The sequence below is a fragment of the Panulirus ornatus genome, chromosome 24, assembly GCF_036320965.1.
Source record: "Panulirus ornatus isolate Po-2019 chromosome 24, ASM3632096v1, whole genome shotgun sequence".
Taxonomy (NCBI): domain Eukaryota; kingdom Metazoa; phylum Arthropoda; class Malacostraca; order Decapoda; family Palinuridae; genus Panulirus; species Panulirus ornatus.
Genome location: NC_092247.1, coordinates 2873391 through 2884639, shown reverse-complemented (window position 1 = coordinate 2884639; position 11249 = coordinate 2873391). Strand labels below are relative to the sequence as shown.

General features: G+C 48.2%; 1 protein-coding gene across 4 annotated transcripts; it reads right to left on the bottom strand.

Annotated features, from left to right (window-relative positions):
- Positions 1–222: 222 nt before the first annotated feature.
- LOC139757016 (protein trapped in endoderm-1-like) lies at positions 223–10866 on the bottom strand. Of its 4 annotated transcripts, none has more exons than XR_011714486.1 (5): positions 10640–10866; positions 9665–9935; positions 8613–8789; positions 2724–7870; positions 223–2691 (listed from the first exon to the last, which is right to left on the bottom strand). XR_011714486.1 is itself a non-coding variant. In XM_071676978.1 (4 exons), the coding sequence occupies exons 1-4, from the start codon at positions 10660–10662 to the stop codon at positions 7604–7606; spliced, it is 738 nt and encodes a 245-aa protein (XP_071533079.1). In that variant the 5' UTR covers positions 10663–10866; the 3' UTR covers positions 223–7603. The 4 variants fall into 4 exon arrangements, 1 of the variants encoding a protein (XP_071533079.1); XR_011714484.1 differs by having other exon boundaries at positions 223–4520; positions 4560–7870; XR_011714485.1 differs by having other exon boundaries at positions 223–4559; positions 4806–7870.
- Positions 10867–11249: the final 383 nt, after the last annotated feature.

Sequence of the window (11249 nt, the reverse complement as noted above, 5' to 3'; positions counted from 1 at the left end):
ATATTTCATCTTTGTGCTATGTGATATTTTCTGTGCAGCTATCTTCCTCCGCCTTCACTCACCATCTTCACCGTGAAAAATATACCACCATAAACCTTCTGGTACTGGAGCTCTTCTCTCTTAACCAGACCTCATAAGGTATCTTAGAATATATCAAAACACACACATCCTGTACTGGGTGTTGAGGGGGATGGAATAAGACACTCTGTACTCAGACACGAGTTGAAATTCAATTTTTTATTACATATATTTACATCTCTAGATTACATTAGTCTTCAACATTACTCAGTGTTGTGTTTTGCCACTAATGGCTAAGTTTTTTTTTTTTTCCCCAGCTTATAAAATACACACTTAAATCTACTTATATATATTTTTTTTGTTGTATTCATTGAATTGTTGGCACATGAAGGCAGGTGAGGTAGGATAGGCTACGAGGCCAAGCAAGAAGGGGAGCTGGTCTCGGACGTTCACAGAACCAAGATGTGTCGCTTAGCACACGAGCGACCAGCAGCTTGCCATACGGCGAAGATGATAAGGCTACAACCTAATGCTGCTGTTGCTGTCACCTTCCCTTCCTCTTCCCGCCCGCTGTCGCTAGGCAGCCAGTCCCCCCAAAGCAGAGAAATTAGACACATCATCAAAGCCCCTGACTTGGCTGCAGGCGGACTACCCGAAGTGCCTCACAGACTTCAGGAGCACCACCGAGGACTTCGTCCTTCTACAGGAACACCAACATTATTACTACCCACCCACACACCTCCCCAGGGAAGAACAGACACAGTCTGTCATTAAGGCACATTATTTACCAACGAGAGAGAGAGAGAGAGAGAGAGAGAGAGAGAGAGAGAGAGAGAGAGAGAGAGAGAGAGAGATTGACAAAAATCCCTCGCTGCCTATAGAGGGAGGGAGCGGACCGTCTGAATTGAAAAAAAATGATGGAAAAACCTATTGACATCTTGGTGTCTCAGGGTCATGTACTGCATCTGGTGTGGAAAAAATTAAATCGACAATGGACAGAGCTCTTCAAGCTGTTACAGGGTACCAATCCTGGTTACGGTGGCTACCAATCCTAGTTACGTAGGCTACCAATCCTAGTTACGGTGGCTACCAATCCTAGTTACGGTGGCTACCAATCCTAGTTACGTTGGCTACCAATCCTAGTTACGATGGCTACCAATCCTAGTTACGATGGCTACCAATCCTAGTTACGGTGGCTACCAATCCTAGTTACGGTGGCTACCAATCCTAGTTACGTTGGCTACCAGTCCTAGTTACTGTGGAAAGATTAGAATTGTCAAAAAATTATGTACTTTGCTTACATAATTAAGTCACTGACAGATCACTAAGCACTAGTTTCAATCCTACATAACAAAGAACGGTATCAAAAAGGAGAAAAAAAAATGCAAAATGAAACCTTAAGAAATATACTTGATTGCCCAAAGTCCACTAAAGGACTCAGCAGGTGGAAAAAACTTCGTATTCCCAGCACTGAAGACAAAGAACACTTGAGATGAATGTTACGTTGGGACTGAAACTTCAGCGTGGTAATCCAGACTGTGTTCTCTCTATAAGCAGTGTAACCGTTTATGCCATGGCACAAGTGAATCTAAATGGATCCAAAATAACATCCAGCCACATGACAATATTTGGTGTCCATGATTGGTATAACAGTAGGAATTAGCAGCATTTCCTGCTTCCCTGGCAGATGAATTCCCTTTGACGTCACTACATCCACTTATCCACCGAAGACACTTATTACTTATAATTTTCACCTTCAACACGTAGCTAAGACCAGACTGACAATAACACAGCCTAGTACATCTTTATTGACGGTTCTCGCGACTCTGCCACTGGGAGAGCAGGTAGTGCTGCCACTGTGATCAAGTCCAATGGTAACAGATTAGAGAAAAATGTTTGAATAAACAACTGGGCATCTACCCTACAAACTGAATTGTTCGCCATACTTACTGCCCTTGAGTAAGTAGAAATATCTGCCACAGACAGTTTAATCATCTCTGATTCTTTATCTTCACTACTTGCCCTTAACACCCTGAGATCAGAATGTAACATGCTGGTCTCTGAAGCCAGACACAAGTACTCAGACATTATTGCTCAAGGAATTCGGATCAAATTGTTGTGGACTTCTCATACAAGCCTCCGTGAGCATGACAAAGCTGGTGCTTTTGCCAAACTTGCACTTAGTAAAGGTGGTTGAAAACAACGTTGGGTTGTCAATTAGAAGCCTCAAAACTGCAATTAGAACAGAACTAACTGACCTCTTTGAAGCACGAAGACAAGTTCAGATAAGTACAAGTAGAAACATTATCCATCACAGTGAGATGTGTAAAGTAAAACATGTATATGGAGAAAGTAACAAGATCAGCAGATTACTTGATGGTGTAACTGCTAGACTAAGGCTAGGCTACAGGTACTATTGGCGCTTTGGCCTAACTGGAGGATTATAAAGTGAATTATAAAGTTTGTGGTCAAAGATCTGGACACAAACTAGAATAGTATATCTTTTGAATGTGAAAAAAATACAGCCTTTTAGGGATAGATCTAAACAAACCCTATAAGAAATGTCGCAACACATTGTTAATAACAAGATACCTAAAATTTTAAGTTTGTATCCACTTTTTGCATCTAGTCGGTAAAACTTACCATATGGAACTACGTAATGTATATCCTGAACTACGAATTGTAACATCTTATATAATATCAACCCACTGGGGTCTGGGTAAGACCCTTTGTGACTCCTTTAATCCTCTGGTGCCTACATCTCACAGGATGAGCATAGGAGTGCACAATAAACTTACCGGGGACACGGGTATAAATCAAACCACACCTGGCTACATTGCTCCTCGAACACTTCTACAACTTAGGACATCCAAGCAACGAGAAGCACGAAACCAGCCATGTTCCCTTGGACTTCTCTCCCGCCCACCTGGTGCAATACCCTCTCCTCCGTCAACACCCCGACCTTTCGTATGTCTATGGGAAAGAGCCAAGGAAATGGGACGTGAGTGCTGTCCCGTATCATCATCAGGTACGACAGGGCTTGGGAGATTATAGCAGCATCCTCACCTCCCTCCCTCAGGCAACGCGCCTATGCATTATACAGAAGACCCGACAGCCGCGCCCTTGTCTACCACCTTCTACGACTGTTCCCCCCACACACACAGACAACGCTCCCATGACGCCTGCTGGACCACCATACACACGACCCTCCCTGACGGAGACACAGTGGTCCTCCTCCCCATACTGGCCAGATATCATGTAAACAATACTGATGCTGTGTTGAAGGAATGTCCTTCCTTCCGTAGGCTTTAGTAAGCCTCATTGTTGTGTTTATATATACTCGTGATACGCTTGCAACACTCCTGTATAACTGCCACCTAGAGCTCTCTATCTGGATGAATACATACCTCACCCATATGCTTCAGCTCTAGTATGATTAGTTAACTAGTAACTATCATGACCTCCCAGTTCTGTAATATCTATAATACCTCCAACTGCGTATTTTCAGCCCAATGGCTCCCTAAATTCAGTATATCATTATCTATCTATTCATCTTCTAACCCTACCTTAAACTTATCATTTCTATTCCCAGGGTTAGGTCCATCTTGGCCAAACCCACCAACTGTAACCACTACAGGAAAAAAAAAATTAATACTACATCAGATGTCTTACCAAATACTGATAAAGTCTATATAATAACAAAATGATGATCTACTTACATATATACTTAATGATGATCTACTTACATACATACTTGAGGTACGAACGTTAAGTGATGACAGAGCGTGGACACAGGCACTGTGCTATAGGGAGGGCCATATCAAAACCGTCATGCCCTCAGGGTCGACTTCTTTGCCCCTAAGTTACCGTCGAATGTCAGAACGTCTCCTCACTACTCGATCGTACACCCTATAAGACGAGGGCCTCCTAGCACCCCACACACACCTTTGACGTGCTCGATCTTGCACCCTACAGGACGAGGGCCTCCTAGTACCCACAACACACCTTCGACGTGCTCGATCTTACACACTAGAAGACGAGGGCCTCCTAGTACCCCACACACACCTTTGACAGTGGTCGATCTTGCACCCTATAAGACGATGGCCTCCTAGTACCCTACACACACACCTTTGACGTATTCGATCTTACACACTAAAAGACGAGGGCCTCCTAGGATCCCACACACACCTTTGACAGTGGTCGATCTTGCACCCTATAAGACGATGGCCTCCTAGTACCCCAAACACACCTTTGACGTGCTCGATCTTACACCCTAGAAGACGAGGGCCTCCTAGTGTGCTACAATTCACAGACACAATGCCTCTCCCGCCCATCCCCACGAAAATGTCTTAAAACATAAGTATATCTCATGCATTTCCCTTAATCCTACACTACATCTGGTAGAGATAACAGCTAAGGTCACACACGTAGATGTCAAAGGGAGGGAGGCTGGAGGGAACAGATGGGGCGGAGCGCACGTCTTTTCTAGGTGAGGAGGTGACCTGGACGAACAACAGACGTGTTCTAGGTGAGGAGGTGACCTGGACGAACAACAGGAACTACTGTTCTAAGTGAGGAAGTGACTTAGACGAACAACAGACGTGTTCTAGGTGAGGAGGTGACCTGGACGAACAACTGGAACTACTGTTCTAAGTGAGGAAGTGACTTGGACGAACAAAAGACGTGTTCTAGGTGAGGATGTGACATGGACGAACAACAGACGTGTTCTAGGTGAGGAGGCGAGATGGACGAACAACAGGGACTAGTGTTCTAGGTGAGGAGGTGACCTGGACGAACAACAGACGTGTTCTAGGTGAGGAAGTGATCTGGACGAACAACAGACGTGTTCTAGGTGAGGAGGTGACATGGACGAACAACAGGGACTAGTGTCCTAGGTTAGGATGTGACATGGACGAACAACAGACGTGTTCTAGGTGAGGAGGTGACGCGGACGAACAACAGACGTCTGTTCAAGGTAAGGAGGTGACATGAACGCACGAGTGACCACTATAGCAACAACAGAAAGTCCTATTCGACACTCTGAGCACCTGACCTCCCCTGCAAATGTACACTTCAGCCCCAGTCCATTCATGGAAGCCCTCGGTTGCCGGCGTCTATGCCTCTGTGTGTGTGTGTGTGTGTGTGTGTGTGTGTTCATTGTGAGGATACTTTATGATCCTCTTTTAAAAACTGCGGAGAGAGAGATTGTGACGGGAGTGGTGGGCCTACGAAGGAAGCCCTTAAGAGACTAGTGGTAGCACCTTTGATCAAGGCATTACACCGATCTGGCTGTAAGAAGACAACACGACATGTTAACAATAGTCCTACAGAGAACAAGAAGAGAAAGAAAAGTTATCAGTAAGTGGCTGTAAGACCCATTGCTTGGGATGGACATGAATACAGAGTGTCCCATTACCTGGGGTGAACATGAATACAGGGTGTCTAATTACCTGGAATGAATGTGAATACAGGATGTCCCACTGCTTGGGATGAACATGAATACAGGGTGTCCCATTACCTGGGATGGATATGAATACAGGGTGTCCCATTGCCTGGGATGAATATGAATACAGGGTGTCCCATTGCCTGGATGGACAGGAATACAGGGTGTCCCATTACCTGGAATGAATGTGAATACGGGGTGTCCCATTGCCTGGGATGAACATGAATAGAGGGTGTCCCATTGCCTGGGATGAATATGAATACAGGGTGTCCCATCGCCTAGGATGAATATGAATACAGGGTGTCCCATTGCCTGGGATGGACATGAATGCAGGGTGTTCCATTACCTGGGATGAATATGAATACAGGGTGTCCCATTGCATGGGATGGACATGAATACAGAGTGTCCCATTACCTGGGATGAACATGAACACAAGGTGCCCAAGTGAAAAATATATGATTTGGGGAGATTCTGTCTTAGGGACATATACACTCAAGATGTCCGGCTGGAGGACAGTTAAATTCCTTTCAAAACATTTTTTTTTCCAAGTCTTTCTCCTCAGACACGTCCTTTGCTTTCTCCTCAGACACGTCCTATTCTTTCTCCTCAGACACGTCCTATTCTTTCTCCTAAGATACGCCCTTTTCTGTCTCCTCAGACACGTCCTTTTCTTTCTCCTGACACGTCCTTTTCTTTCCCCTCAGACACGTCCGTTTCTTTCTCCTCAGACACGTTCTTTTCTTTCCCCTCAGACATGTTCTTTTCTTTCTCCTTAGACACGTCCTTTTCTTTCTCCTTAGACACGCCCTTTTTTCCCCCTCAGACACGCCTTTTTTTTTCCTCCTAACGACACGTTCTTTTCTTTTTCCTCAGACACGTCCTTTTCTTTCTCCTCAGACACGTCCTTTTCTTTCTCCTCAGACACGTCCTTTTCTTCAACTGTAATTAACCCTAATGTCTCCCACTTTCTCCCTACCTGAAGTAAAGCACTATATGTCTATCTGGTCCCGTGAAGTTGATGGAACTCTGCGGGCTGGAAGGAGAGTTCCTTTTGTACAGGATGATGATGAGGAATATACGTCGAGCAGCGTCGATCACTCGACAGCGTCCACGCCACAGGCACCACCTCAGCCACAGCCACCACCACACACACCACACCGGCATGACCCCCCCTTCCTCACCCACCCCTAGCAGCCTGATCGACTCCCAGGGTTGTATGGCCGCGTCTTTGGGTCACATAAGCCAACCACTAATCGGTTGGAAACATGAGGGGCATTTGTGTGTACACACCTGCTCAAAGGTGTAACTTCATAACGAAGTCTACAGATGCTAATCAACTCCTCGCACACAGTTCGACCCACTTGGCTTACAGTTTCCAGCCCTTTTCCCACACCTGCTCCATCACTAACCCTGTGGCAACCAGCCCGCCCCTCACAAGGCCGCCAGACGTAGACCTACAATTCACCATCTTCACTTAATCAATGTAAATGTCAGGACTGGTCTCCATGATCGTATCTTCTAACCACAGGAGTTCCCGCTGTGTGGCTAGTGTGTGGTGATCGCCAGGGGGTCAGCGATGGGGTCGGGCCCTCGGGTCATGGATTAGGGGCATAGTTGGGGAGGGCGGGGTCTGCGGCCTGGCCCCATCTAACCTGGGCAAGGGAGGGGAGGACGTAGGTATTGGGTTAATCTCGATCTTGGCGAATGTGATGAAAAGTGAAGAGGACAACCTATACTCTGAGGAGGAGGAGTGGAGGAGGAGTGGAGGCCCTGGAGTTAGTGGAGGACGTGGGTGAGGCCAAGGACGGTGACCTGGGGTCACACGTCGGGGTGGTGGCCGTGGAGGAGGAGAGAGACCTGGGCTCCGGTGTCGAGGACCTGCTTGACACAGTGAGGGCTGGCGACCCAGGCGATGGCACCGGGCTGGACGATGGCAGAGGAGTGGTCTCTGACCTTGGGTCAAGCTCGGACACGAACGTAGACGAGGTCAGGGGTCGTGATGGACACTCGGCCATCTGGTGCGACGAGGAAGATGGGGCTGGTGGCCTGAGGTCTGGCGTCCTGGTGGACTGAGAGGGGCTGGATGACCTGGGCTCAGGTTGCGTGACGAAGGTAGAAAAGGTGAGGGGTCGCGACCTTAGATCAGGCGTCAGGCGAAGGGTTAGCGAGGACCGGGCTGGTGACCTGGCCCGTGGAGGCGTGGTACTGAAATTCGGTGACAAAGGTTCGAGAGGAATTGCTCTTGGAGTGGGAGTTGGAGCTGCGGCCTGGCTTACTCCGAAGACAACAAAATAACTTGCGGTAGGCCGAGCGGTACTGGCGGTTGGTGACGGCATACACGAAGGGGTTGACCACGGCCGAGGCCCAGGCGAGCACAGACGCCAGCACGTGCAGCGAGGGCACGCGCACCTGCAAGGCACGTAACACGTTCTCATCACTACACCACAGAGATGGGGATGTATACTACAAAGACAATGACTGAGATATATATATCAGGAACAAATAACCAGATTTAAAACAATTTGACTATTTCCTACATTTCAACCCAAGGAAGACGATGCAGAGGATGAGAATGAGTTGAATTTAGCACAAAATCATATAATTCACCTCTCATCCGGAGAGCAATCAGTTAAATGTATAAATCAGTTACTGTTCTTTGGGTCAAAAGGTTTCGCGATGTATTCTCATCCTCTGCACGTTTCTTTAAGCGACAGCCAAAGATGTTTGACTCCAGCCAAAAGATGAGGCACATTACCTCGAGCACGACGACCATCCAGCCCAAGGACCCTTGGGCTAATGGCCAGGTCAAAGACCACGCCATTAAACCCAAGGGTCGCCTATAGGGTCAGGTCAAAGACCAGGCCATCACACCCAAGAAGGGTCATCCTTAGGGTCAGGCCTAAGACCAGGCCATCAAACTCAAAATGGGTCGTCTGTAGGGTCAAGTCAAAGACCAGGCCATCACACCCAGGGGTCATCCTCAAGGCCAGGTCTAAGACCAATCCATCAAACCCATGGGATCGTACCGTCGTGCTCGAGTACCACGCGACGTCAATACCTCCCACCCGACTTATAGCAACACTCTGGCAATCAAGTGTCGCATCTCACATCTACCATAGGCTGTCGCAAGGCGGGTGCATCGACTACTCACATCATCGTCGGCCACGTTGACGATCATGAGGGGCAGGAAGGACAGCAGGAAGCAGAGGAAGATGGTCAGCATCATCCTGGTGAGGCGGAGGTCCTCCTTACGGGTCACTTGGACGCTGAAGCTGGACGACCCGCCCTTGTTGCTGTGAGCCACCAGGTTTCGGCGGGACTGTCTCACCTGCGTCAGACACACATACATACACATCATCTATGGTTATACCACTTGGCCTTAGCCTCTACTCCTCTCTCATGACATTCCTAGACATCTGAAGCCCCTAACTTGCACTCCGAGACATCTGAAGCCCCTAACTTGCACTCCTAGAATCTGAAGTCCCTAAATTACATTTCCTATACATCTAAAGTCCCTAACTAGACATCTGAAGTCCTTAACGTACATTCCTAAACGTCTGGTCTCTAACTATGCATCTGAAGTCCCTAACTTACATTCCTAGACATCTGAAGTCCCTAACTTACATTCCTAGACATCTGAAGTCCCTAACTTGCATTCCTAGACGTCTGAAGCCCCTCACTTGCATTCCTAGACGTCTGAAGCCCCTAACTTGCATTCCTAGACGTCTGAAGTCCCTAACCTGCATCCCTAGACGTTTGAAGCCCCTAACTTGCATTCCTAGACGTCTGAATGTCCTTAACTTCCTCTACAGTGCACCTCCCCATTGAAGTCAACTCCATACTTGATTATTCTACATGTACGTTATCTTTGAATGTACGTTATCTCTATTCTACATGTACGTTATCTTAATGTGTACGTTATCTCTATTCTACATGTACGTTATCTTAATATGTACGTTATCTCTATTCTACACGTACCTTATCTCTATTCTACATGTACGTTATCTCTATTCTACATGTACCTTGTCTCTATTCTAAATGTACCTTATCTCTATTCTACATGTACCTTATCTCTAGTCTACATGTACGTTATCTTGATTCTTCTATATACGTTAGTCTCCATAGACGTCCTACGGCTCTAGATGAAGGGCGTCGCCCACACACAAGACCTTACCGTGTTAGAGGATAGTGTGAGACGCTCACCTTGTAGTATATGGCGGAGTAGCAGCCGATGATGGCCACCATGGGCAGGAGGAAGCCGAAGAGGAAGAGGAACTTCTTGGGCGAGGAGCCCTCCTTCTTCAGGATGGTGCAGGAGAAAGTCGGGGGGTCGAGCCCCAGGCGGCCCCACACCCCTACCAACGGCGGGACCATCATGCCGAAGGAGAAGAGCCACACGACAGCGATCATCAGGATGATGTAGTGGCGGCGGTAGACCCGATCGTAGAGGCTGTGGTGCGCGATCAGTATGTACCTGGTGGGGGAGGAGGTCGTCATTATGTACCTGGTGGGGGAGGAGGTCATCATTATGTACCTGGTGGGGGTGGAGGCAGTCAGTATGTACCTGGTGGGGGAGGAGGTAGTCAGTATGTATATCTGGTAGGGAGGTGGCAGTCAGCATGTACCTGGTGGGGGAGGAGGTAGTCAGTATGTACCTGGTGGGATATATAGGCAGTCAGTATGTACCTGGGGGTCAGTATGTCAGTATGTACCTGGGGTCAGTATGTACCTGGGAGTCAGTATGTACCTGGTAGGGATGAGCAATATGTACCTATAAGGACGGGAGAGATGGCTATTATGCTGGGGTCTCCTGAAACCAAGGACAGCTACTTCTGGGGCGTCTTAAATGTACGAACGTTCCAGCTGGGGGCCAGGGTATGAACCCTGCTGGAAAGGAAGAGGAATGGGTGCAACCAACACATTTAGTTCTTAAACCTATGAAAAATTATCAGTGAAAATACAAAAAGACTTGCCATTTCCTTAAGATTTTTGAGGGCTCTCCACTTAGGTCAAGTCTTTACCACCACAGGGCGACGGTACGACTTTTAGGCAAGATGGCTTGGCCTCTGGCCTAAGGTCGGGTCAAAGGCCAGGCCATCATACCCCACAAGGGTCGTACCATCGTGGTCAAGGAGGGGGGGATGGTTCAGTCTGGAAATAATCGTCCGGACGACCAACCTGTTAATGGTGATGGCCACCATGTTGAGGAGCGAGGCCGCCACATTGCCGTAGAAGAAGAAGGGGAAGATGCTGCAGAGGGTGTCCCCGAGCACCCAGGCCTCGTGGATGTACCTGAAGGAGGGCAAAAGAACCTTAGGTTACTGGTGGTCGAGGACGACTCTAGTGGGCTGGGAGGGCAAGGACCTTAGGTTACTCGTAGTCGAGGACGACTCTAATGGGCTAGGCTGGGCAAGGGCCTTAGGTTACTGGTGGTCGAGGACGAGACTAGTGGGATGGGAGGGCAAGGGCCTTAGGTTACTGGTGGTCGAGGACGACACTAGTGGGCTGGGAGGGCAAGGGCCTTAGGCTACTGGTAGTCGAGGACGACTCTAGTGGGCTGGGAGGGCAAGGACCTTAGGTTACTCGTAGTCGAGGACGACTCTAGTGGGCTGGGAGGGCAAGGACCTTAGGTTACTCGTAGTCGAGGACGACTCTAGTGGGCTGGGAGGGCAAGGACCTTAGGTTACTCGTAGTCGAGGACGACTCTAGTGGGCTGGGAGGGCAAGGACCTTAGGTTACTCGTAGTCGAGGACGACTCTAGTGGGCTGGGAGGGCAAGGACCTTAGGT

What these genes read in the sequence shown, in the direction of transcription:
- LOC139757016 (XM_071676978.1), bottom strand. Translation starts at nt 10,662, where the DNA reads ATGGTGGCCATCACCATTAACAG. An exon ending in ACTCCGCCATATACTACAAG is followed by an intron (nt 8,790 to 9,664) that starts GTGAGCGTCTCA and finishes TGTCTGACGCAG; the next exon opens with GTGAGACAGTCCCGCCGAAA. An exon ending in TCAACGTGGCCGACGATGAT is followed by an intron (nt 7,871 to 8,612) that starts GTGAGTAGTCGA and finishes CGTGCCTTGCAG; the next exon opens with GTGCGCGTGCCCTCGCTGCA.